Source organism: Corapipo altera, unplaced genomic scaffold (genome assembly GCF_003945725.1).
Source record: "Corapipo altera isolate COAL_440 unplaced genomic scaffold, ASM394572v1 22, whole genome shotgun sequence".
Classification (NCBI taxonomy): domain Eukaryota; kingdom Metazoa; phylum Chordata; class Aves; order Passeriformes; family Pipridae; genus Corapipo; species Corapipo altera.
This window is the reverse complement of record NW_020884886.1, coordinates 6,395,824-6,422,587: the sequence shown is the minus strand read 5'-3', so window position 1 is coordinate 6,422,587 and position 26,764 is coordinate 6,395,824. Positions and strand designations below refer to the sequence as shown.

The 26,764-nt window shown below is 40.1% G+C and overlaps 2 protein-coding genes across 4 annotated transcripts; both read left to right on the top strand.

The window, feature by feature from the left end:
- The first annotated feature begins 68 nt into the window (after positions 1-68).
- On the top strand, positions 69-5,405 carry FGFBP2 (fibroblast growth factor binding protein 2). Of its 2 annotated transcripts, XM_027642767.1 has the most exons (3): positions 69-744; positions 2,598-4,211; positions 5,069-5,405. In XM_027642767.1, the coding sequence occupies exon 2, from the start codon at positions 3,635-3,637 to the stop codon at positions 4,196-4,198; it is 564 nt and encodes a 187-aa protein (XP_027498568.1). In that variant the 5' UTR covers positions 69-744; positions 2,598-3,634; the 3' UTR covers positions 4,199-4,211; positions 5,069-5,405. The 2 variants fall into 2 exon arrangements, with proteins under 2 accessions (XP_027498568.1, XP_027498567.1); XM_027642766.1 differs by having other exon boundaries at positions 2,598-5,405.
- A 16,266-nt stretch (positions 5,406-21,671) lies between these two features.
- FGFBP1 (fibroblast growth factor binding protein 1) lies at positions 21,672-24,147 on the top strand. Of its 2 annotated transcripts, none has more exons than XM_027642914.1 (2): positions 21,672-21,795; positions 23,064-24,147. In XM_027642914.1, the coding sequence occupies exon 2, from the start codon at positions 23,088-23,090 to the stop codon at positions 23,802-23,804; it is 717 nt and encodes a 238-aa protein (XP_027498715.1). In that variant the 5' UTR covers positions 21,672-21,795; positions 23,064-23,087; the 3' UTR covers positions 23,805-24,147. The 2 variants fall into 2 exon arrangements, with proteins under 2 accessions (XP_027498715.1, XP_027498716.1); XM_027642915.1 differs by having other exon boundaries at positions 21,753-21,795; positions 23,068-24,147.
- The last annotated feature ends 2,617 nt before the right edge of the window (positions 24,148-26,764 follow it).

Genomic DNA, 26,764 nt, shown 5'->3' with positions numbered 1-26,764 from the left:
AGACCTGTCTCAGAAGAGTTGCACTGAGTTGAAATCTTAGGAAAATTAATTTTTTTACCTTGAATAAAAATTTCTTCTGTATTTGACTTTTATTTTTGGAGCAGGATGGACTGAAAGAACATTGACTCTGGGTGAGGGAGCTTCCAACTTCCACAAAGGATCTGAATTATGCAAAGATGGTAGGATTCAAGCTAATGAGTTGTGGAGTATATCCATATAACCTGTTTCTGTAGCCCTGACAGGAGAATTAAACATTTGCTAGTTCTTCAGCTCCCATAGTTCACTGCTGGCATTCTAGCTTACCTTGTAAAAGGGCATTTGTTTTCTACAGATACAAGAGACCATGAGCTCTTTCGTCTGAAGCACAAGCAGACAGAGGACACAAAGTCAGATGGGAGTGAGACAAACACTTGGCAGTAACCTAGTAGCTGTAATATGTAAATATACTGGAATCCAAGCTTTGGTATTTATTTATCCTTATCCTTGTAATTTATTTGTTTTCATGATTAAACTTGAAAACTTTGAGAACAAGAGATCTGAAAGTGGTATAAAGTAACTTTTAAGTTGTTTTAAACTCTTTAGCAGTTATTAGAATGAGACAGATGTCTTTAGTTTCTTATCTAAAAACTGTCAGTTCTGTTGTGTATAACAAAGTGCAAACAATACAGTTGCTTGTCAAATATTATGAGGCATTTGAGTGCTTGCAATAGGGATTTGAAATCCTTGAAATTAAGTTTGAGGTGGGTGTAGTGGTTTGAACCTTGTTTTCCCCCAGAGGCTGAAAAAAAGTGGTAACCCCCAGGGGTGGAGACCCCTGGAAGTTTTGAAGTTCTGCCCAATTAGCGCTCCTGCAGAAATGTAAACATATCACAAGCACCGGAAGAGAAGGGGTTGTAGTTTGGGTTGGTAGAAGAAGTAGCCATGTTGTGAGACCACGAGGAAAGGGGCCCGGAGCCCCTCGGGGCCTCTGGCCCTCCCCAGCCCCAGCTGGGGGCTGCAGAGACAGAGCAGAAGCAGCGGCAGTGTCCAGAGACTCTGGATAAGAGCCAGGACAGATAAGAACTGAACCGAAGGAAGCAGCAGAAGAGAGAGCCTGCAGCAGAACTTCAGAGTTCTGGGGGTAGGAACTGTACCAAACCCCCAAACTCCTTGAAACCTCCTGGAAGGAGGAAGATGATGGACTCTTGCTTGAAAGAGCCTTGGAGTGCTACAGCACTTGCAGAGAGGAGCTGAGAAGCTCAAAGGCGTCCTGGGAAGCTGGACCGGGACGGAGAAGGAATGCGGGGGGGTTGACCTTGGCCCCCCTCGCTGCTGCTGCTAAGCTAGCAGCCTTGAGACAGAGCACAGAGCTCTGCAAAGGGGAATTTGAATCCCCTGAGGAAAGGGACTGCCACGAAGACCCCTGAGCTTCGTGGTATGACGTGGTGACGCGAGCTTGTCCCTGCTACGCAGTCCACGGAAGAGAAAGACCCTCGTTTTGGAGACGACGGGCCGAGGGGCTTGGAGACCCCCTTGTGTGTATTGAACAGAGATCCAGCTACAACAATCCAGTTACTGCTGCATGCATGAGATGAGGAGAACCTGCTGCCTTAGAAGAAGCTGCTGCCCTGAGAGACTGGAAAGGATCTGTCCTTCTTTCCCTCCTGGACTTTTATTTGGAGGGGAGAGGAGATCTGATCTATTGTAAATACTATATGTCATGGTAGAGATAGTTGTGATCGTGTGTATAATGTGTTATAGTATTTATTTGTACAGTCATTGTAATATATTCCCTTTCCCCCATTCTGAGTCTGGTTGTGTTTTGTCTGGAAAAAAAGCATCTCACATTAGGTTGAAATGTGGGAGGGGGGATGGAGCTAGGGAATTGGATTTTGGGGCTATCTCAAACCATGACAGTGGGCTAGGGGATTCTTCTCTCCAGCTGGCTGAAGGGTAAGAAGACTCCCTAGAAAATAACTAAGAGTGAATTGTAAGTCTTAAGTAGGTTTGTACCATTGTTGTCCCTGGATTTGGCTGGAGAGTCACACCCTACCTTGAAAGAGACAGACAGGAGAAACTAATGGGAAGAATAGAGATGAGACCTCTACCAGAAATGTTACTAAAATAGCCTTAGAGAGGGGATGAAAAGAAAACAAGGTTGTTCTCTCTGTTAAATGGTATTCAGTCTTGTGGAACTTGATGACACATTGGAAGAACAAGGTTCGTGATACCCAGAATGGATGTTCCAGATGGCTCCACCTTCAAGTGGGCAACTTCCAGATTAGCTGGGGACTCCCCACAGCAGCTGGGACTCTTGTCAACTGCCCCAAGAAACTTTTGTTGTTGTTGTTCTGCTTTGCCCAATGTGTTAAATGAATGTTTTTGCCGTACTGTTTTCTTTAATGCTGCCTGGTGAGCAACTAGATACAGAAAATGGTGTTCTGTTCTGTTATGTATGGCCAGTCTTAACCCCAGGGTTTCTAGCACCTCACAGTTGCATACCTAATACCCCCTTCCAGCAGCTGGTGAGGTAAAGCTGAGTGTAGCATATATGTCTTAGGAAGAAGTGCCTGGTGGGGGTCTTATCAGCCAGAAAAGTACTGTCTTACCACAGCAAGGGAAGGGCTTTTCCTCATGACCTTCTGAATGCCAAGGGAGTTACAGTGATTTTTCCTTAGCTCTGCTTTTAGTTACTGCAGCAGAAACTGCACTAAAATATTTCTATTCTCTTGCCTTTATTTTATGTCATTTTTACAACTCACTTTTTATGAACAGGAAAATACCTTTTTTTTTAAAAAAAAAAACAACTAAAAAGTGATGAAGCACAAATATCTGTCTGATATGCTTTGTGGTCTGTTTCCTGCTGCTTTGACCCATGATAAATTAGTTCTGGTGTCTTACTCTGTTGGCTGAAAGTAACTCATGGTGTGACAGTGATGATAAAACTTCCAAATGTTTGGTGTATGTTTAGGCCAGTAATACCTTATTTTGCTCAAGCTTTATTCCTTATCTTGCTTAAGCATTGCAAGTGTAAAATCTTTCATGGCTCAAAGAATGTATGGTTTATCTTTCATGCATCCTCACTGCATATCATGTGCTGACAAAATGAAGTGCTAAAGGTGCATCCTGACTGTGCAAATCCAAAGAAAACCTGTTGTACAAATCAGCCTTTTTTACTAGGACACATTTATAATCATCCAGATGTAGCTGCAGAGATTGTTTTGGCACTTTTATCTTTTTTTTCTTTGATATGGTCTTACAAGCTCTGGCATGAAGATAGCTATAAAGCAGCTGGAGAATGGCAAATATCTGTTAAAAATCAAATATGACATGTTCATCCTGAATAGGAATGTGCTTCTCAGTTATACAACTATCGTTCTGTATTTAACTGCATTTACAAGACATGTCTTGTTACCTTCTTGGGAGTTCACACTCCCAAGGTTATTTGACACTCCCTCAGGCTATAAATTATGGGCATGTGCCTACTGAAGTGTGATTTATTATTTTTATAAAAAAGCCCAACCCTTACATCCAATGTTTTGCTGGAAAGAGGCTTCTTTGTGCACCAAGCCTTTAAATTGTGAGCAAGCATTTACTTACTGATTTCACTTTTTTGGATCGTGTTGCTCAGGGATCTCGGTCAACTCCTCACACCATGAAGGGTTTTACTCTTCTTTTCCTAGTTGTTATCTGTGGCATGGGAGGACTGGGACAGAAGCTGAAGCCAAAGAAAAGAAGCAATGGTGAAGAAATCAAATTTCGAACTAAAACCAAAGACATTTGCACAATGAGCATTAGTGGGGATGATGAGGAGATGAAACTTAGAATTGAATGCAAAAGCCAAGACATGTCCTACTGGTGTGAATTCACTGGCAAGCCATCAGTCTGTCGTGCTTTCAGAAATAATCCAAAGATTTACTGGAATCAGATCGCCGCGGAACTTAGAAAGATCCCTCATGCTTGTGAATCCACGGAAGTGTTGAAGACCTCCATGTGCCAAAAGGCTCCTCCAGAGGCTCTCATGAAGCAAATAGCTACTGGTGTGGAGCCAGAAGAGCTAGCAAACCAGGAAGAATCAGTGCAGAAAATGTCCACTTCTATGAGAGGAGCAGGGCAAGGGTCTGAAAATGAAACAGAAGCAATGAAACTGGCACGGGAACATTGCTGGGAATCCCTGCATGGTTTCTGCTCCTACATTATTGGCATCTTTAGGGGTTAAGGACTCACTTCAGGTAAAATTAGCATCTGGAAGCACAGTAGAATATACCCGACAGTAATTCTATTGTACTTCTGTTTTAAATTTACTTTGGGGATCTCTCAGGGATGTGGACAGGGAGGTTCTAGTCTCACTTGCTAAAAACTGACATTGCAAATCCTGTTTTGTGGCTTCTGAGAGGCTGGGCTAAACTTCCAGTGATGCCTATTAGTTCAGGATTCCCTTACAGCCTCACATGAGGTCTTTAGTACGTACTCAGATGTTTACCCTATCTATTGTTGTTAATCTTACAGTATTTCCATTCTAACTGTTTGAATTGGGCTAATTTTTCTCCTTCTGTCACTCATTCCCTCTTGTGCTGCCTTCTGGATTTATGCCAGAGAAGTAAGATAAATAACAAATGCATCAGATCCAAAAACAAATGCACCAGCTAGAACAAATTAAAACTACATTCAGAAACTGAGAGGATAAAGTTTATTCATCAAAACTGCTAGTTAATAATGAACTATTTTAATTTCAACAATTAGTTCAGAAACAACTTGCAGAAATGAGTTAAAACCAAATGGACTGTCTTGGTTTGTGGGTCTGTTACTGTAGGGTTGACAAGAGATCACATGCAGGTGCTTGCCTGGTAAGTCTCAGATTTTCAGCCAGGATTTTAAAAGGCAAAGCCCTTCATTGCAGAACTGATTAGTTTTATACGAACTTCCATTTCGGCTCAGAAGGAAAGCCAGGAGCTGGTGAATGAAACTGGCAAACACTTGACAGAAATGGGAGTATATGCAGCATGAGCTGGCAAGTGTTTAGGTTGCTAATGATAATTTATACCTAAAACAGCAAAGTGACTAATTTTTTTTCTTTTTTGTTTTGCAGGGCAAAATTATTACAGCTGAAGAAAAGTGCTTGCTGTAGTTTAATAATTTAGACCATAAGAATTTTGGTTTAAAAACGAGTTATCTCCATAAATCTTGTAGCTGTTTTTTTTTTTTTTTCCCCTAAAATGAAACTTTTTAACAGCCCTGAAAAGTGCATGAAACTGGAATGATTGTGTTTAAAGTGTTAGGATGAACTGTCACTAGACTTGTTACACACCCAGGTGTGCATTTAAATAACAGAGGTTCTGCTTTAGGAATGCTGACCTTGCATAGGTTTTTGTGTGTGCTGATTTGCTTTAGTTTGTTAGAGATGAAAGCTGTTAATGATGATGCAGTTAGTGCAAACAATAAAAATAAAATTTTTGACAACATACTTGTGTGCTTTCATAAAATTTTAACTAATGCTACTTGTATAAAGTCACAGTATTTGACACTTGTTTCCTAAGAGATTGTTGGTAGAATGTGTTAGAGAAGTTACAGGTCTGAGTCATTACTTTCACACTGTGAACACATTTCCATTAATATTAATATTTTCAATATTATGAGGTTTATATTGCAGTGATGAGTTTCAGCCAGAGGGGGAAAAAAAGATTGTAGAAATAAGAGAGTAGTGTAAGAATACATTTACGTTTCTAAACAAATGATCATCAGTGATGCATCTGCAGAGTTCAGTGTTATCAGGACCTCTTAGTGGTAATATTAACGTTTGGGTTCAGTAGATTTTCTGAAAAGTAACTCACTTGGCAACTTGGGCAGTTGCATAAATTTCATCAAAACACAAAACAAGACCTAATGGCCTGTTGTCAGACTATGACGTGTTTATATTCAGATTATTATTTAACAGTGATCCCCTTTTGTTCCCAAGTAAGCTTTGCATCAGGGCTATAACTGGAAAAACTTCATACTGTAGAAATTAATAGTTCTCTATGTTTGCCATTAGAAAGTTTGTGCAAGGTAGTGTTTGGTGAAGTACTTCTCTAGCTTTACTCACAGATTTGTAGTTCTCACTACACAGTTCCAGATTGTGACTGTCCAATCATTAAACTTGGAGCCTTGTACTAAAAAACTTGCAATAGTTTTCTGTCTCCAAACCTCTTGAAATATGTGGAAAGAACAGCAAGCCATGGACACAGGATCAGTGCAGAAGATTGTATGTACAAGGCAGAAATGCAGCTTGAATGCTGATAAAATGTAAGCTGTAATTTTGTCTGCCATGAATCCAGTGTGGATAATGTTCATTGGTAATTTCAGTTACCATTGCCAGGCTCCTGCGTTGTGAGTAAAAAAATGTAATAGTACACCTGTTGCCTTATTTTTGTCATAGACATGAATATAATTGTTAGATTTGCAGACATGCAAAATTCATGAGTGGTATTAGGGGACTTTTTGCATTGTTAAGGAAAGGTTGCATGTTTTCTTGAGGTGTGCTTTTAAATATTTTAAAACTTTTTTATCTGATATGAAATCCACTGTGCAGAGGGAATGTTTTGCAGTACAGTGAATGTTTTCCACTACAACACTAATGACCTCAAAAATGAGATAATGACTTGCATTGAGAGAAGTCTGAGAGAATCTGTTGCCCCCATACTGGTAGCAGGAGAAAAGAGGAGGTTTCATCAGTTCACCAAAAGAAAATTTTCTCCTTTATGCCATCAGCAAGTCAGCAACTATAATGATCTTGCTTTCAAAATGTTTAAAAATTGGATATTAACTGAAGTACCCCACCTCAGTGTAACAGCACTGTGATTGTATCAGCCACATTACCATTTAATTGTGTTTAGCACCAGAAACCAGTTATGACATTTCAGTTACCTTCTGGGTATGAAAGTGCTATTTATTAAAGGATGGATTGAGAAGTGTTTGTGGTGAGTTTAATGCAGTCTTTGGGTACCTTGTGAATGAAAACTACTGTTTCATTCATTTTAGGTAAACCAGTTAATCCCTGTATGTGTAAGTACCTCAGGAAATCCGTTCAAGTGGAGGTCTTTGAATTTGTCTTTATTTTTCTGACAGAGGAACAGCAGGCAAAAATGTTTGTCTGGATTCCTGCAGGCTGGGAGACCACTGATACCCAGACCTGCTACTTCTGCTGTTAATTCAGTGCAATGTGAGGTGTCCACCTGCCTCGGGATCCTCACGGTTAGGTTCCCGTTGAAGCAACACAAGTATTTGTTACTTTGACAAGGGAAGCCTTCAAGAAAAGCAATATGAAGCATTTGGAGAGCCTGTGTATGAAAGGATGTGTATTTAACACGCATGGTTATGATCTAAGAAAGACTGGAGTGAGTGTAATGGGAAGCCGTTGAGATGGTCAGAACTGGAGCATGCTCCTGTGAGGAAAGAGCAAGGGAATGGGTCGTGTTCAGCCTGGAGAAGACTTGGGGAGGTGTGTAGCTGCCCCTCAATACATGTGAAGAGCCTGTGGAGAATACAGAGCCGTGCTCTTCACTGACTTGTGTGATAGGAGAAAAAGAGGTTGTGGTCACAAATCGATACAAGCGAGGTTCTGACTAGGTGTAAGGGAAAACATTCTCTTTAAGGAGGATAGACACAGCAGTGGGTTCCCCAGAGCTGCTCTGGAATTTCCATCTGTGGAGCTTTCCAAGACCAACTGGACAAAGTTTAAGCGACATAGTCAGAATTCACTGTGAACTGCTTTGAGGAGGTTGTACTACAAACCTCCTAAGGTGTCTTCTGGCCTGAATGATTCTATGATTTACAATGGAAACACAGAATAAAGCTTAAAAGTTCTGGTTATTCAATAATGAACACCTCTCTTAGCATCTCTATCTCCTGAAAGTGAAAAAATGCTCTTAGATCAGCCGTTCTACCAAATTGAACCATAGACATTATTTTGTTAAGTACTTTCTGATGGCAGATCTCATCATTAAGTCAAATGCATCATCTTGGGTAACTTTGTGTTCAATGCCTCTGACCTTTGATACATATTTTAATTAAGCCTGGTTTTGACAGCAGAGAAAATCATTAAAGAAGTCAGGTGTTAGGGAGCACGAAATGCCTTAAAATCAAATACCTAAACCTAAGAAAATCGCTGTTTGCAGCATGGAGGTTTTTTCTCTTGAAGTAGGCCAAATTCACATCCCCATAATATCGCTTAGTCTGCTTGTAAATCATCTCAACTATGCAGTAGTGCACTCTGGTGTTTTCCAAGAGAATTGTTTAGGTGTGCTTGGTTGTTCTTGCAGCTTCACATTTTGCATTCTTGATTTTTCAGTAGATTTCATAGTTAATATGGCATGGATTTTAGGGACAGAGATCTTCCACAAAAATACAGGGACAAAGTAAAAACTAAAATTTCCCAAAGCTGCCTGTTGCCGTTTCTTCTTCTGTAGAAACTTTGTGGTTGTCAATTTCTTTTTTTCTGTTTCTCTTCTTCTCTGAAGAGGAGTCAGGCACAGCACAGGAGATTTTTTTTGCCTCTCTCTGCTTTTCCCCTTACAAACTGAAGAATTGTTCTAATCAGACTTCAGAGATCATTTTACAGTGACAAAAAGTATGTGATACATGCACAAGAACAGGAGTAAGAAGACAAAGCGGGGGAGATGCAGTGGGTACAACGACAAGACATTGGTGTTATCTCATGGACATGTTCACTCTCTCATCTTGCATACAAAGTTAACTGCTTGATGTCAGGCAGGAGGCCAGGTCCTGAATTTCCGGAGTAGCTGTGTGTCCTGGAAGCACAGAACTGTATGTACAGAGCAAAAAAAAAATGAAGCTGACGTCTGATTTGGAGCGGAAGTTCGAGTTCCCCTCCCTGCCGCCCTCTCCTCAGCAGGTTATAAAACTGTTTGCATAACCTGCTGCTCGCCGTAGGCATCCCTCCCATGGTAACTCCTGCTGCCTCCAGGCTCACAGTGATTCTAGTTAGGAGGGGAAACAGTGGTGTTCTTTTAGGTCTGCTGGCTGCAGATGTAAAAAACCCCTGCATTACTTTGTCACTACTGCTGTGGCCTGTAAAAATTAATGTGCCAATGGTGACATTGGTTGCCCCTTTATTTATCTTACTGGTGTAACATGGGGGCCCTCCCCACAAATGCAGCTGTAATAAAATGAAGAATTTGCTTAGGAACTGAAGAGGTCTAGAAGCTTCCCAGCAAAAGAAATGGGTAGCCAAATTCAGGCTCTGAAGTCTGGCAGAGGGCCCTCCCCATTTCCTCTGCCAAACAGCCCAGCAGGTGGACAGGAGTGTTGCCCCCCGTCCTTCCCTCATCCCCCCTTCAAGGCAGGTGTTGCCATCTTGGCTCTTCTGCAGGGACCAACTGGGAGCATCAGTGCTCAGGGGAGGGATGACTGGCAGGACCCTGCCAGGGGGTGGGGCCACAGCAGAAGAGACACTGTTGTCTTTGAGTCATCTTGGTGAACTTGGGCCATGGGCAGGTGGGTTTGCCCCAAAGGTGGATGCCAGAGCAGGCTGTGGAGATGTGGTTTTTTAGGACAAGATGTCTTTCTGTCCCCAAGACCTGCCTCAAATACTGTTGTCTCTCATGACCCATTCCATGCCCTTTTCTCTCATCTGAGAGATTTTCCAAGACCTGTTTTTAAAACCCTTCTGTAGAAGTCCACACTGTGTCTGCCAGGAAGATGGGCTACTCCAGCATGACAGGAGATATTTTTCCCAATGTACCAGACAAGAAGACATAAGAACCATTAAATGGCAGCAATACAGAACATCACCTGTAGTCATCTCTCTCCCCTGCCTTCTTGGGCCTGAAATCTTTTCCATAGAATCAATTCAATAGTCTTTGATCATACTGGAAATCTTGACTCAGGTGGGGCAACAACTGAACGAAATCAGAAATACCATTTTCTTTTGCCTTAGAGAACTATAAAACTTTTTTTAGAACTCTACATATTTCACCTCAGTAGCAGCAGTGTTCTTTGGCAGAAACATAATTCATTTGAAGCTCTTTAAAGCAAAATAGAAACTATCATAATGATTTGAAGGAACAAACAATTTCCTTATTATTAAATTTTTTGTGTGTGTGTGTGTGTGTGTGTGTGGTGGATTGTGTCATGAGGGTTTCTGACTTGGAAAGAACACAGGATCTGAAATTAAAGATTATTTTGAATCTTTACCAGCAGCCAAATTATTCTTCTGGGTATATCATGGCCCTTTTTAAACATCTACATATTAGTTTAACTCAAATAGCAAAGATTAGTATAAGACTACCCTGCAGCTACAGCATAATTTACATGGGCAGTGAAAAGTCAGTTGTCTTGGACTAGAAAGCACTACAGAAAACTGACTGCCTTCAGCATCTGTGAGAGGAAAGGCACATTGTAAATATCTGAGAGACAGGAAGAAATCCACCTGAAAAGGACATCCTCAGGTAATTAATTTTTTATGTCATCCTCATGTTTATGCTTCTCCTGAATTATATAAAAGTTATTAAAAAAAAATAATTCTTGCTATGTAAAGAGACATGTAACAATTTAATTGCTAATGTGCTTTTACAAGAGCTTTGTGTAAGTGCATCACTTGTCAGTCCACAGACCCGGAAAAGAAAACTGACCAACAGAATACTGGTCTCAGCCAGAAGTCAGTTTCTTGGTTGCAGCAATCATTTAAAATTGTAACACATTTTATTTCCACATTGCCCTCTACTAGTGCATTTCAGGATGTTTGAAAAAAAGAATAGTAAAGGTAACTTTCTTGCATCAGTCCCACACAGACGTATCATTATCTACCTTTAAAAGGTCAGGAAAGAGAAACATGTAAGGGAGCCTCTGGCAGCAGATGTGTCAACAGAAGCCAGTATGTTAAACAGTGCTACATTTTTATTTAAGCAGAAATAAAAATTTAACACACAGTTTTGTAATTCTACTAGATTAGTAAACATATGGGAATAAAGTCTCATGCCCCACTTGCCTCAACTTTGGCCCTTGAACGTGTAGTGAGGACTCCCAAACAGAGCCAGCCCATCACATGGGTTTACTGTGGGTGATGCACACAGATACAATAATGCCCTGCAAACTCCAGCACTTCCTCTGTTCTCTCTGCTTACAATTGTATCTGCCTGCCTATCTGCCCACATCTCATTAGTTCTTCCAACCATAAATCTGTTGTGCTGCAAAATGGAAATTAATATATATAGTGTACCATTAATATATATGGTGTCCCCAGTGAATACCTACCTGCCAGCATGTAGTTTAATGTAAGTCTCCCAACTGAATGTAGCGGTGTTTCTCTGGTCTAGTTATGTTTTTACTTAATTAAAACCATTACTCTTGGCTTCTTTCTGTTCATTACCTTAAATAAAATGATTCAGAGAAGGGAGAAAGAGCTGATAAGGAAAGGAACAAAAATAATATTTAAAACCTAGTCTGTGTTTTTATATTTAAAAAAAGCTTTGTGCAAATAGTAAGCAGCTGGTCTGGGGTAGCTGGAGTAACAGAGAACATATTGATGGGTTAACAGGAAAGGGCCCTTGAGAATACCAAGATTTCACTGATTATTCCAAAACTAAAATTTACAAGTGGCAAGAATTTACAATGTGGCAAGAATTTACAATATGGCAAGAAGACAGCAATGAAAAAGGTGGCTTTTGCCCTCCATAATTACTCTATTTTATGCTGTCTTTAGATAAATTATGGTTTGAAATAATTTTGTGAGATCATTTTATAAGTTTTGTTCACCTTCAAAAATCTCTTTTTGTTCTTTCAGAAGCTGTCCAAGTGTTATCATTTTTATTCTTGATTTCAACCTAATGCTGGAGTGAAAGAGGCCTGACTGGTGCATCCTATCTCACCCTCTACCACAGCAATGGGTTATCCATCAAGCCCTTTTCTGGTGTAGAGTGTAATTACTCAGAGCACTTTGGTTAGCAGCTTGTCCTAGTTTAGAGCAGTTTTGGGCTTTTAGTGGTGCTGAAATGAGGCAGGTCTAAGGTTTCTTTGCTGAGCTCAACTGTACTATAAAATACTGGTGTCAAAAGGCATCGGCTAGCTCCATTTATTTTAAGATCTGAAGTCAAATCCTGACCTAGCACCACTGTGTTCACCACTAAACCATATCCCCAAGTGCCACATCCACATACCTTTAGAACACTTACAGGGATGGTGATTCTACCACTTCCCTGGACAGTCTGTTCCAATGCCTGACCAACCTAATATCCAATCTACATCTCCTCTGGCACAACTTGAGGCCATTTTCTTTTGTCCTGTCACTTTTTACCTGGGATAAGACCTCATCTGGCTACAACTTCTTTTCAAAGAGTAGTAGAGTGTGAGAAGGTGCCCCCTGAGCCTTCTTTTCTCCAAGCTAAACACCTCCAGCTCCCTCAGCCAGTACTCATCAAATTTGTACTCCAGCCCCTTCACCAGCTCCATTGCCCTTCTCTGGACTCACTCCAGCACCTCAATGTCTTTCTTACAATGAGGGGCCCAGAACTGGACACAGGATTCGAGGTGCAGCCTCACCAGTGCCCAGTATAGAGGAACAATCACTGCCACGATCCTGCTGGCCACATTATTTCTGAAATGGGCCAGGATGCCATTGGCCTTCTTGATCACCTGGGCACACTGCTGGCTCATGTTCAGGCACTGCTGACCAGCACCCCCAGGTACTTTTCCACTGGGCCACTTTCCAGCTACTCTGCTCCCAGCCTGTGGCACTGCCTGGAGATGCTGTGGCCCGAGTGCAGGAGCCAGCACCTGGCCTTGTTAAACCTCATACCATTGGCCTTGGATCATCAATCCAGCTTGTACAGATCCCTCTGTAGAGCCTGAAGTAACTTGGACTGTGTCATCAATGACACACAGATAATATTCACTATCTAGTAAATAATTGTTTGAAATACTGCATTAGATAATCGAGGACTCAGTTTCTGTAGGCTGTGGACAAACAATGCAGGAAGTCGTTATGGGAAGGCTGTTCTTTACTAGATACAGCCTTCATCCCTGTTCCAAAACAGCAGGTTAGTTAACCAAGATTTAGGTCCTCTTAACCCATGTATGGGAGAAAAATCCCTACATTCCCTGATGGCAAGAAGTAGGACATAGATGTGAGACTCCTCTACAGGCACAGAGTAACAAATAGAATTAAAAATGGATAAAAGGTTACTTTGTGTGATTGATGTGATAGCAAAGGGAAAAGCAGTAATTTAAACTAGAATTGGAGTTGGAAATCTGCACCATCAACAGTGACATTCTGATGCACTGCTTTGCACCTGTTTTCAGAAAATGGAGTTCTGCTTCAACAAGCTTGAATACTTCTAAAATAGTCTGAAATACTTAAAATTGCTAGTTCTCTGCAAACCCATTAAAAAATATTAGTACCTAGTGTTTAGGATTATTAATTTCTTGTTTGTTAATTATCTCCACATGGAGGAGCTGTAGAGTTAGAAATGATCCAAGTAAAAACACTTCAGAGATATAGTATCTTCTCTTTGTTAACTAAGCAACCCCCAAATTTATCATAAATGCTGAGGTATGTGCATCCTTTCAGCTTTTGCTAACCATAACAAGTTGCACTGGAAAGATAGATCAGGAAACTTTTTTACTTTGTTAATAACTTCTATTCGCTATATAAGTAAACCTGCTGAGTTCAGTAAAACGAAAATGGCAAATAAGATTTGTCCATTCCTTTTGTCCTTTCTCTTTCCTTTCAGAGACTTGTGTCAGATGTAGAAAAGCTGGGAGCTGCCAGCCCACACAGCAGCTGTGAAATGCAGACCTTTACAGTCATTCTTCTAAACTGCTGAGCTTTCAACAGGAGTTTTCATGGCCCCTTCCAGATGTGAGCTCTGGAGCCCTACAGCCTATACTATGTTTCAAGGATAACCCAAAGGTCATGGAGGACAAACTTTGTGGCTAGTTTGGTCAATGGATAGGTCAGGCTATGGTGGCTGATGTGACTTGTGGAGGCACAGCCTCTGTTAGTCCAAGAACACTTTTTCCAGTAGCTGAAACAGTTTCTTCAAAAGTAGTAATCTATCTCGGCTAAATAGTTGTCCCAACTGTGACTGCGCCTTCTTGTTGTCTTTGCTGAGGCACCTGCCGTGGTTTAGAGGATGGAGCCAGGGCGATGTCGGTGTAGCTTGGCAATAAGTATTTTTAGTGACAGGATAGTTCTGAACAGGGACTGAACTCTCTGTTGGTTTCTTTTCATCTGAAATCCACTGAAATAAAAAATCCTGTTAGTTATTTGCAGGATTGAAGTCTCTGTGGTGGGTGACCCCAGACATCAGTGAAGCCCCCTTCCAGCCACTCGCTCCCTCTCTCCAATGGAATGGAGGAGAGAACTGGAAGAGAAATGGAGAGGAAAGAATGTGGGTAGAGATAAATACATCTTAATAAGTGAAAGGAAAAGGGGGAAAACAACACCAAGTGATGCAAAGGCATTCACTCTACACCTCTACCAAACAGGCTGATGCCCAGTCAGTCTCCAAGCTGTGATTATTCTAGAAAGACAACCCCCAGTTTTATTGCTGTGTGTAACATCATACAGTATGGAATATCTCTGTGGTCCCTGTGGTCAGCTGGGGTCAGCTGTCCTGGCTGTGTTCCCTCCCAACCTCTGGCCCACCCCCAGCTTACTTTTTGGAGAGGGGGCACCGTGAGAAACAGAGGCAGCCTTCATGCTGTTTAGTGACAGCTAAAACATGGGTATGTTATTAGCACTGTTCTAGTCACAAATTTAAAACACAGCACCATATCGACTGCTATAAAAACTTAAATCCATCCCAACCAGACTCAACACAGTCTCCTACATCATAAAGCTCCTGGTTTTCCATTCCTCATTCCTGGTTTCCTCTTCCTGGAACAATTTCTTGGTTTCTGTTTCCATTTTCCCATTGTATTTAAAAAGTGTAAATGAAATGAATATTTATTCCATAGCAAGTGCTAGAAACATCTTGCTGTGGATAGAACCAGTGCTAAACCCCACAAAATTACCAGGCACTGATAAACTCACAAGAGTTTATGCAATGTATTTTCTTAGTTAGGGTGGATCCACCTATTCTCTCTCCACACACACATATGCACCACTTATTTCAACAAATACACAAGTAAACCCACTAATATTAATGACTATAATAGAAAGCAGAAAACTATTCAATGCTTCTATTATATTATAATCTGTATATGTATGCACATGTATATTTATTGCTACAGCTTAATTTATTTACAGAACAGCCCTAAGCTTTATGGAAAGGATCCTGAGAATAGACAAAGACCAGAGCTATCACTGATATGTAAACCAGACTTTTGAAAACCCGTGTATCCTGACCAGGACTGCATTAGAGAAAATCTAGAAAGGAAATCTAAGTTGCTTTGATTTCTGGAAGTAAAAGGTTCAGATCACATGTGGTTCACAGAAGCACAGACACAACTTCAAAGTGGTTGGCAGCTCAGAAAGAATGTCTTCCTAATCTACCACATCTTGCCCTGTACATGTTCTGTCTTCAACTCCATTCACTATGATTCTGTATCACTCTGCAACCACATTAGGGTGTGAAAGAATTTCATCACTGATCTAGTGAATATTTGAAATATTCCGCACCATAACCATTCTCTGGTCTTGGTTCCCTTCATTTATGCAGGATCAATTAGTATTTCTGCTGCCTTCACAAGAAGTAATTAAGTAGAGTCCACAGTGTACACATCAGAAAAAAACCCCTGAAACAAGCACCTAAGTAATTTTAAATTCCCACTAAGAAAAAAAGAAGCATCTTACTTTTATGAGAAGGTGGATTAGAACTAGAAGAGGGCTGAACCTCATTTCTTACCTTCATCCTCCTGAAGTGACTCTACAAGTAATGCCTTAATACAAAGACATTTTTCTGCTATTCATCTGAAAAAGCATACGGGAGTTTTTCACTGCAATACTTCAATGAGAGATCAGGGATTCACAGCAGATGAAAGAAGTTTTTGATTGGAGCATTGGGCTCAGTGCTTATGGTAGACTGCACTGAGCTGTAAGACAGTCCCTTGTGTTCCAGCAATGCTGTCTGATGATTTGTGTAATGTGTCCAGTTCTGCCTTCTCATAGTTATGCATGACTTGCCATTACCCTGTGTAGACTAATGGCAGCCAGTAATTTACAATGGCATCTTTTTGTTATTTTACTCACTTTATTTCTCTATAAGAGGGCAATCCTTTGTCTGATTGTATTTCTGATTTTCTGGTCAGACAGACAGGCTCTTGCATTGCTCTAAGCTATGAAAATCTTAGCAGACTAAGATGGCAATTAGTCAGTGGTTGTTTCCCTTGGCTACCAAATCAACTTGAGCATGCCCTGAATATACTGAATCTATGGTAATAAATCCAGCAGCCAGCCTGCTCGAATAAAATCACAGGACAATTAAATGACTGTTCTTGGGAAATCTTTAGCTGTGCTTGAGGTAGAGAAGTGATTAACTTCCATTAGAGCTAAAAGTAAATGAAAATATATAAAATCAGATTTTGAGGATAAGTTCTTCCTGATATTGGAAAAATCAGTATGAAACACATTTCAGTCTAGTGTCCCTCAATTTCATGTTATTTTTCTTGTAAGAATTTTTTCTTTATATATATAAAATATAGCCTTTCTATTCTATGAAAGATAAATCCTACAGAAGAAGAAAAAACAGGTGTGGGTTTTTTTTTTAAATCTATGAAATCTCATCTTATTTGGTAATCCTGGAGCATTATCAGATGCAAATATAAAGTGATCAAAATCTTAGGATCTGTTTAGATTTTGATATGTTTACCACCAACTCTTGTATCATAGCAATCACTTTTATTATGACATCAGCATTTAACATCCTGTATAGAAGAGGGTAATCATGTTTAATTAGTAATGGCAATTATTTATACTTCTTTGAATTGCTTCAGAGTCAAGGCAAATTTTCTTTAGCGTTGGCCTAATATACTTTCAAAGTAAAATTAAGGGAGAGAACACATTGCAAATTTCCTACCCTTACTGAATTCAGAAGGCCTCCTCCTGCCAAGGTGAAACACTCTGTAAACTCCATTTGGCATCAAAATTTTCTGTCTCCTGTATATATGCGTTTCTTTTTCCTCTGTATTACCTCATTAAACAAGAGGGATTTCCTTTTTCTGATGGTCATATTCCATCAATGGCTTGGATCTCCTTGGGTTAATTAAAACCACTTATATTTTTCTGAAAACACCTCTGTCCTTGCCTACAGAGATAAAGCTCTGCAGGTTTGAAAACAAACTCTCCCTTTTCCAACTCCATGTGACAGTGTGTTTAGTAGTCAGCAAGGGAATAGATTAACAACTGCTGACTGCCACACATGAGCTCGGAGTCAAGAGGGTTAGACCTCTGCTGAACAGAAACTACACCCTGGCAGTAATGAATTTCAAGATATTTTAATCAAAATGTTGCCAACATAATGCAGCAAGTAAATGAAGAAACATTGCAAGCAAAAACTACTGACTTCATAGATGAGGAAGGGAATCAGTAATACTACACCTGCAAGTGATGGATAAAATTATTAAGCTGTCGGCTTCACTCATAGATAACCACTGTATGAAGCAGCAGTGTTCAATCCATTAGTGTTTCAGGAATTTAGTTCTTAAATGTAAATGCAAACCTCTGCACAGACTAGAATTTAATTGCTGTAATGTAATTTCCTTACTATTTAGTAAATAGTAAAAAAATTCTCTTTTTTATTAGTTTAAAAGTAATATACAGCAGTCATATGGTGTCTGTTGTGAAATAATTGGATACTGTTAAAGACTCAATGAGGAGAGAATCTGGTGCCTTTTAATTTTTCTTTCATATTTATTTAACTAATATGAATTTAACCCCAGGCCCGAAGTAACTGAAAGTTGTTAACTGATGAGTTTTCTTCAGCTTCTTTCAAATAATCGTGCCTCCATGTAGAATAGTTAATAAGCAGATCTCAGTGCACTGAAACCATCACCACATTTTAAATTAACTGTACACTTTCAGAGAAGTGACAGTAGGATATGGAACATTCTTCTGAAGTGTTGAGCATAGGCAGTGAGATACTGAAGAGCTGGCAGTGGAGCCACTGCCTGTGTGGTAACTATTTCGTTGCTATATAAAAGGGTTTCAGCACTTAGGGCTGTTGGCTTACTGTTCTGTAAATCCTAGACTTATAGAATCAAAAAGGAAATCAAGTTGTGAGTTCTTTGACTGAAGCTTGTTTACTTAAGAATGGAAATGTAGTGCCTTTCTACTTTAATAACTAAACAGCTCTCCATAGATTTGACTTCGCCAAATTAGCCATCCACATTTGCCATTCACTGTGTAGATCAAATTGTCTTTTGATGAATTATCTGCACTGTTTGTTTTGTGGCAAAACCATGTCTGCAGTTTACAGGCAAACAGCATTTCAGCCCAGCAAAGTACACAACTAGGGTGAATTTTAAAATGTGCATGGCAGAAAGAAAAAAATACGTTCTTGGAAATCATATTGCAAACAGGCTTTTGCAGCAATTTTTTGTTGGCAAATAGGTGCTAATTAAGTACCTAAGAAATTAAACTCCTACTTTAATTTTGTGTACTTTCTTTCCAGGATGACATTTGAAGAAGGTGACTGTTCTGATCAACTGATAGGACAACTCACAGCAGGATTTTTGGGGTACAAAATGCACTATATGCCCAGGTAGGTGAAAGGCATCCACAAAACATCAGTTCATGTCTAATGAAAACAAAAAAAACCCCAAAAATATATTTTAGGGGCATAGCAGTAAAACTTCCTGATGTCCAGACCAACCTCCATAGACTGAGACTGTATTTTATGCACCTAAATACGTACATCTTAGTTTGCTGAGGTTTTGAAATCATTTAAGCAGGTTAGGCAAGACTTCCAGTTGGCTCAAGATCATCTCAAAGATGTAAGTGCCCATGTCAACAAACTCTTGACTGCAGAATTCTCTACAGGAGTTTCTGCATGCTAAAGACAGGAAGAGCCAACATGTGTCCAGTTTGCCACAACCTGGGGGAGGAAGCACCAAAGCAGCAGAAAGCAGATCTTCACTTGTGCAGCCTTTTCTCTCCCTGTTCTCCCCCATTTTTATGAAGTAAGAAGACTAGGATACATACTGTCAATAACGGGGCAGCTGAACTGAGATTAACATTAAAACTTATTTTGCTCATCAAAGCTGTCAAAATAGGCAGTTTTGGAAGCAATGAATGGTGGAGGGCTTAAATATTTTCAATACGTTGTGATTGGTTTCACCACTAAATGGCATTTTGTAAACACCAACAATAAATCATTGCAGCATCACCTACAAGAGAATTCCTTTTCCAGGTGAAGAACCAGTGTCATCTCCTAGTAAATATCTCTGACAAAGTCTATGACAGAGCTGGGAGGGAACACATATTTCCTTCCTGTAAATTCTGTACTTGGTCCCATTTCCCATGATTCCTTATTTACTTTTAACCTTCCTCTCTTACCTATTTGGAGACATTGTTCAGCTGTAGTAGGAAGGTGTGTGTTGTGGTTTGGTTAGGTTTTTGGCTTTGGCCCTGAAACCAGATTGCTCAGGCTCCTATAGCTGAACCAATACCCTAATCTGTCACACAAAAATCAATTTATAGTATGTTTACACAAGCAATCAGGCACGATAAAACCGTATCTAAATTAGTACCAGAATGTGAGGTTAGCATTGCCCTTTGGCCTTATGGTGTCCTCAGAGTAATTAGCCCTGCTGAGAGGCTCATTAACTACAGCACAGAGCCACACTAATACAGCTGCACAGTTTTGAGGATCCCTGCTAAATACTGAATACTCTAGATGGTACTGTGTATACTATGTAACATCAGTTTAGTATTCCTGAGCAAGATAGTACCTTGCTTACTTCTCTCTTACGTTGCTCTCGTACTCTGATTCCCTTCCAACCTGACATATTGTTAAACATTTTCTGATCAAGTCGTCCTTGCCCCCATCATCAGCCCTTGCCAGTGTTAACCACAAATCTGTCACATTTAGCAGACTTTTGCAAACAGTTTCATAGTAACTACTGCCAACTAAAGATGCACAAGGCAGATCTGGTGCCTGAACTCCATCAAAAAGCATCAAAGATATAGATTAGGAGATATAGTCCTGATACACAGATCAGACCATTCATACTTCAAATAAATGCACATTTCTGTCCTACAGTCATCGAAGAATTGTACTGTTCTTCCTTTTCTTGCTTCTGTTGTTTTTGTTGTTTTGGTTTTTTTTAACAGAAAGTTAACAGTCTCCTTGTCACCAAACCAGTCCAGACAATGCTGTGTCTATAGTTTTCCCCTTCGTCTAATTCCATTTATATCAGTTAGGAAAGACCCAAAGAGGAATACCTGCCTATATCTTACACCAATTTCTACTTTTCTCTGTTCTTGCATCCCTTTTTAATTCTTGTATTTCCAAAGCTTATATAACAAATGCCTCACATTTCTTTAGCAAAACCACCTGAAGCAACCAAGCTACAAAGCTACCAGCTGCTCTATCCATTCTTTGAGGGATGCCTATTCCCAGCTCTGAATGTGTTTCTATATTTGTCTAATGCTTGTTGTTTCACTCTCATCTTCTTTTTCAGGTTAATATGCATTAGATGTGGTCCCATAATGAAATCTCATGATGTAACACACTTCTTTACACACACAAAAGCTGGCAGAGAGAGGAGTGTAGATCAGTGCTGTGCAGCTGAACTCAGCCCTTAGACCTCTCAGTCACTAATTCTGCAGGAGTTTGAATTTGTTTCTGAGTTTCATGCTTTTGACCATTTCACCATAAATGACCATCTCACCATCCTAAATGCAGAATGATAGAATCCTGAAATGGTTTGGGTTGGAAGGGACCTTAAATATCATCTAGCTCCAATCCCCCTGCCATGGACAGAGAGCCTTCCACTATACCAAGTTGCTCAGAGCCCTGTCTAGCCTACTCTTGAACACTTCTGTGGATGGGAAGTCCACGACCTCTCAGGGCAGCCTCTCTCAGTGTCTCACCAACCTCATCATAAAAAGAAATTTCTTCCTTACATCTCATCTAGCCTTACACTCTTTCAGTTTAAAGCCATCACCCCATGTCATACCATTACACGTCCTCATAAAAAGTCCCTCTCTGGCTCTCTTGTAATCCCCATTTAGGTACTGAAATGTTGCTGTAAAATCTCACTGGAGCCTTCTCTTCTCCAGGCTGAATGGCCTGCACCAGCCTGGAGAAGTACTCCAGCCCTTGACTTAGTGGCCTGCTCTGGACTCATATTACTTACTATTCGAATAGTTACTTTGGTTTTTTTAAGTACTTCATTACATTTTGAAAGATAACTTTGAAGTGCTTTGTGGAGTGGTTCTCACTATCATTATCAAATTCTGCTAAATGAAATGGTAGTGCAACTTGTTGAGGGTGTGAAGGAAACATCCCTCAATAGCTGGTAACAGCTCTTTCAGAGAAGATCATGACCTGATAGAGTTCTTATTGTTGTTCATGAGGAAGGAAGGACTTGGCTAAAGTAACACCTAAATTACGCAAGCACACCTTGTCCCTCATCATAGCCAGGCCTTTTTTTTTCTTGTGCTAAGAATGAGAACTGGCCCTTTTCCAAGGAGGTGTGTCAGAGGTAAGTGAACATGGTACTGAAGTATCCTATTGTGTTGTAATGGTCTGACTGGAGACTTGAAGGTGTGTCTCTGCCTTTATAAAAACCACGCTGCTTTTACAAGGAGCTCCAGCTCTTTTGAAAGGGGTGAGTTGCCTCAGGATTGTGTTTGGGAATCCTCAAGCCCCGTGCAAGGTATGTCTTTCAGTTATCTTACTCTTTGCACTGTTCCACTTGCAATAGAATATTACTGTCAAATCTTCATTCATTTTAATGTTATTAGTTGCTGTATTTGCAACAGAGCTGTTAATGTTACATGAGATTCTCTAAAGAGAGCTTTCTGGAGTGAAAATTTGTGTGTAGCATAAGGCTTGAAGCAAGTCAAGTAAAAAATATTTGAAAGTAGGACCTGCTCACATATGCTGAAACCTGTGTGTTCTACATTCTAGATTTATGCTACCAAAGATATTTGCAGATAACTGAATGTTGAAACAGATTCCTTATTAATGTGGCTGCACACGAATTTCTGCTTTCCAATATGAAAACTTGGCTGAAGAAATTACTATGATGGAAACATCTGAAAAATACATTTAGGGATTTAATCATCTAAATATCTGATTTAAACCCTGCTCTGATCCTGAAAGCTGCTTCATAAAAAGAAAAACCTATGGAAATAAATGTGTCCTGTGCAGATGCAGAAAACATCTTGATAATAAGTTGCTCACTAGCTACATTTCAAAACTGAAGCTGCATATTTATCCCTTGAATTTGGTAGCTTTAGACACAGTCCAGTACCCTGCAGGTATCTTCAAAAGCAAAAAGGTAGTTCTGTTAGTTTAACAGTCAAAGGGGCAAAGAATGCATCAATAGTTACTTTTTGATGTCTGGAAAGACTACCATAATTTATTTCAACAGAAAACTGAAATACCGTCATAACCAGTGAATTACAATGATTTTCAGGATGCCTACAAAATAGTTTTTCTCAATTTGAACCACATGGTTTCCTTTCTGTCTGGCATATCTTTGAAGAATAGTCAAAGGTCAAAATCACTTACGGGACATTTTACAAAGTGGGAGATTGTGGAAACAAATTTATTGTTGTAACTTAAGATATCTGAGATTGACAAATCCCAGGTTCATATACCTTTGCTGACTACAATAGAGATTTTAATTAAGGTACCTCAGTTACTGGGCAGTATTGTGTCCTGACAGTGAATCTTCTGTTCCCCATTGTATAAATAGTTAAATTACTGGAATTTACTCTGCAGCCATTTACGAGGATAATTCATAGTGCTTCTAGAAACCAGATATTATTTACACAAAGGAGAGATCATTTTGCCAATAACATCACTTTAATAGGTATCAAAGAGTAGTGCAATGCCATGTCTGAAAAACTTCAACTGTCAAATGGAGTCCAGCCTTAACTGAAAATGTTTTTATGTTTTTGTTTGTTTTTTCTGAAGGCAGATAACAGCAAAACAGAGACCATGAGGATCAAGAGCTTTGGACTCCTTTGTGTGTTGATGCTGGTCTCCCAGATGCTGCTAGCCAATTGTGAAAGACAGAGGGAAAGAAAAAAGGGAAGACAAGGCATAAAAGATGGTGGGAAAACCCCAACTGAATCTACCCAAGGAAACGAAAAAGTGCAGAAGTCAAAAGGAGGAAAATCATCTCCTAGAGGCAGGTTTGAAACCAAAGAGAATGCTGAGTGCACCTGGGCAGTGGCAGACATGAATGCTGCTACTGTGCACGTGGAGTGCAAGCAGGGTGACAACAAGTTCTGGTGTGAATTCTCTGGAGACCCTTCCAGCTGTGCACAGTATGCAGCAAACCAGAAAACCTACTGGAAACAAGTCTCCCGATCCCTAAAGAAGCAGAAGCATATCTGTAAAGACCCCAAAAGTGTACTAAAATCTAAAGTATGCAGGAAAGGCCCACAAAGTGCTCACCTCAGGCTGACCCACTCAAGCCTACTAACAGCAGTGGGTGCTGACAAAGGGAACACAAAGCATCACGTGCAAGATGTTGTTCTGACTCCAGCAGCTGCCTCTGTGTCTGAAAAAACACTAGAACAGAGTCCTCAAGACTGTGTTGAAGATGTAGATTACATTGACCAGAGAAAGGTGGCTGAGGAATACTGTCCAGAAAGTTTGCTTTCTTTCTGCAACTTTTTTATCACAATGGTCCAAGACAAACGATGCTGAGGAGGTGTTTCTAAAGCTCTGTATCTGAAAGTCCAGTCTCATCTAAGTTACTGCAAACTATTCCAGATTTTATTCTCATGTCATACAGTGTATATAAGAAAAAAGGAATATATTTTTCTGATTTTGTATATACACAACAGATTACACTTAAAATAAATGAAGATGTTACAAATTTCATTTGCCCATAGATTGCTACACAGGTATCACCAATGGATGTTACATACTTTATACACAAGTGTGTGAGTTGTCTCCTTGGTTCTCTTTGAGCTGTGCTAGTCAAAGTGATGCATTCAGTGCTATGCACTTCTTGGTTACATACAACGCTTTTGACCTAAAAATTATTAAGAAAAATAAACTTCAAAATACATTAAAAATATGATATCTCTCTGTGTTTAAGTGCTGAAAGTGTTGAAAGTGCTAAGCTTTTCTTAAAGAATGATCTTTCACAGTACCTATCTAGTGAAGTGTTGCTTATAAAGCAGTTTTAAAAATACTTTTGCAGCTTTGCAGACTTCAGCTTTTGATTGGGAGCTACATTATCATTACATTTTCATCATTAAAATAGTGAAGGGCAACAAGGTTTTCAGATTTTTCCATAAGTGTGCAAAGCTTCAGTTTTCCAATCTCATCAAAGGACGTCAGAAAATTTTGAAAACATCAGTTCTCTGTTTTTTCCTATAGTCTGAAGCACAATGTACTAAATTTTTATCAGGTAAAGAGAGACATAGGGATATAATGACTTACACAAGTCTGTACCTAGGCCCAGGACTGAACCCTTTATCCAAACAGCTAAAACTCTTGTGCTCAATATTGCCTGTGTTGTCTCGAAATTCCATATTCTGTTATCTTTATGTATGGACAACACTATTCATTAAACTTCATCTGTATTAAAACAAACAAACAGAAACACAGCAAAAAAAGCCACCCAAAACTCCACAAGAATAGAGATTTTAGAAAATGTAAAGCTAAATGATGACAACTGATCTTTGCTAATTTTTGAAACTCCAGCTGGAAGAAATGTAAAATGCAACTTACAGTTTTCCTGAGGATCTGAGCACAGAAGGATGGTCTTCTGCTGCAGTGGTCCATGTGGAGAAACTTGAACTTTCATGAGAAACAATTTCCTTGAGTACTTCTAGCAAATTAAACTAGCATTTCGATTTCTTGAGAAAATATAGCCTATTTCCTTCTGTAATTATCTCATTGCTAGAATATTTTTAAGATGGGATGTGGGATGCTGCTATTAGTCAGGCAAACTGAGAGGGATTCAGACATATTTTACCAAGTACAAATGGCAAAAAAGAAGCAGGTTCCTCTTACTGAAGTTCCAGCCCCTGCATGCCCTGTGGAAACACTGGTTATTACCAGGCTGGGCAGGATAAATTCTGTTGGGCTGGTGCTCATAGCAAAGCAAAATTCCAGTAAAAAGGGCATCAGTGCTAACTTCTGTGGAGGCTGGAAGACAGTCATTCCAGCAGGGTGGAAAACCAACTACTGGCTCCTTATTATTAAGGTAGATACATGAATACTGAAAGGGCGGGTGAGTTCCAGCTGCTGGACACCTTGTGTGTCGGCCTACACTACTTCACATTAGGAGATGGTTGAGATAAGAAAGTCAAAAATGCAAAGAAAGGATTAGGAGCCTTGTTTGGCCCAAGCAATCATATCTATCAATTAATATCTATTCCAGTATACAGACACCTCTCTAATAGTTCCAGATCACAATGAGAGCACTGGGCAGGCCTGGCTTAAGAGGCTCACTTGCTCCAGATGCTTTGGAAAATGTCTAATCCTATCTACACTCAGCTGCTGTTACCCTCAGGAGTACTATGGTGAGGACTCTGGATATGTCTTACTCTGAGTTGCCAGAAGGCACTGCTCTCCCTTGTGATTGGCAGCCAGTCAGGCACACATCCCAGAGCAAATTCCAGCCCAGTATTCCAGAGCTGAGAGTTACATCTCTGCGTGCAGGACTGTCAGCACCTGGACCCACATGTTGGAGCCACACGTTCCTCTCCAAGGATGCATTATATTTCTTCTGCCTCATCTTCCTGTTTCCTTTCAGGGCAGACTTTTATCTCCATGTGTGGCTCTTTACAGGAGGTAAACATGCTCATTCTCAGCAGTTCACATGTGCATTTCACCTGTGATGCAAGCAGTTGTGCAAGGACAGTGTAGAGCATCAGGAGAAAAAAGAGATCTCTGCAGCCTTTTTTCTTGGAAGGTGGGCTAATGTGAGAGCGAAGATCTCAAAACTGTCTCAGCCAAAGCATGGGATTTTTAGCTTCCAGGAGTATGTAGTTTTGACTGTTCTTCAGAAGAGTGCATTTCAGGATAGCAGGGTCTGAGGCAAATATGTCTGGAGTCTAACTTCATTAACAGCCTCTTCCATAATTGCACTGACCACAAGTCTATGCCTAAGTGCATCTAAGGTCTCATTGCACTTACCAAGCCTTGTGTTTCAGCCAACATCCACAAAGCAACCCCTTGATACCAGTCACATATAAGTCACTTTATTTGGAGCATTTACAGTGTCACTAAAGCCAGTATAATATTGGTGCTTCTGGAGTCAAGCTGCTTAGCATCAATAAAATATTTCCTGGCATTGTTCATCTTAGGACTTGTGCTCATTATGAAAAAGTTCACAGTTGAGCTCTATTCTTTGACTCTTTGTTCCAGGTGCACCAGTTGTCATCGCATCAGAGCTTCATGTTTGAAGAACTTGGTGGTAGTGACTTTTCTAACACCTTCTATAGCAGGGCAGTGAAGGAAAACAAATGGGTTTAAATTCTGTCTGTGTAGCCCAAGTCCTCTGTCCTACCATATTGAAAACATAAAAATCTCAGCTTTCTTAGTTTTAATCTGAGTTATGGAAAAATTGTCTCCGTTTTGCACCTGGGGAAACAAGGTATGGAAAGGCTGGATGACCTTGATAGTCTTGGGAAGAAAATCAGTGGCTG

Bases quoted from the DNA above. Each gene is read 5' to 3' on its own strand.
- FGFBP2 (XM_027642767.1), top strand. From the start codon at position 3,635: ATGAAGGGTTTTACTCTTCTTTTCCTAGTTGTTATCTGTGGCATGGGA.
- FGFBP1 (XM_027642914.1), top strand. From the start codon at position 23,088: ATGAGGATCAAGAGCTTTGGACTCCTTTGTGTGTTGATGCTGGTCTCC.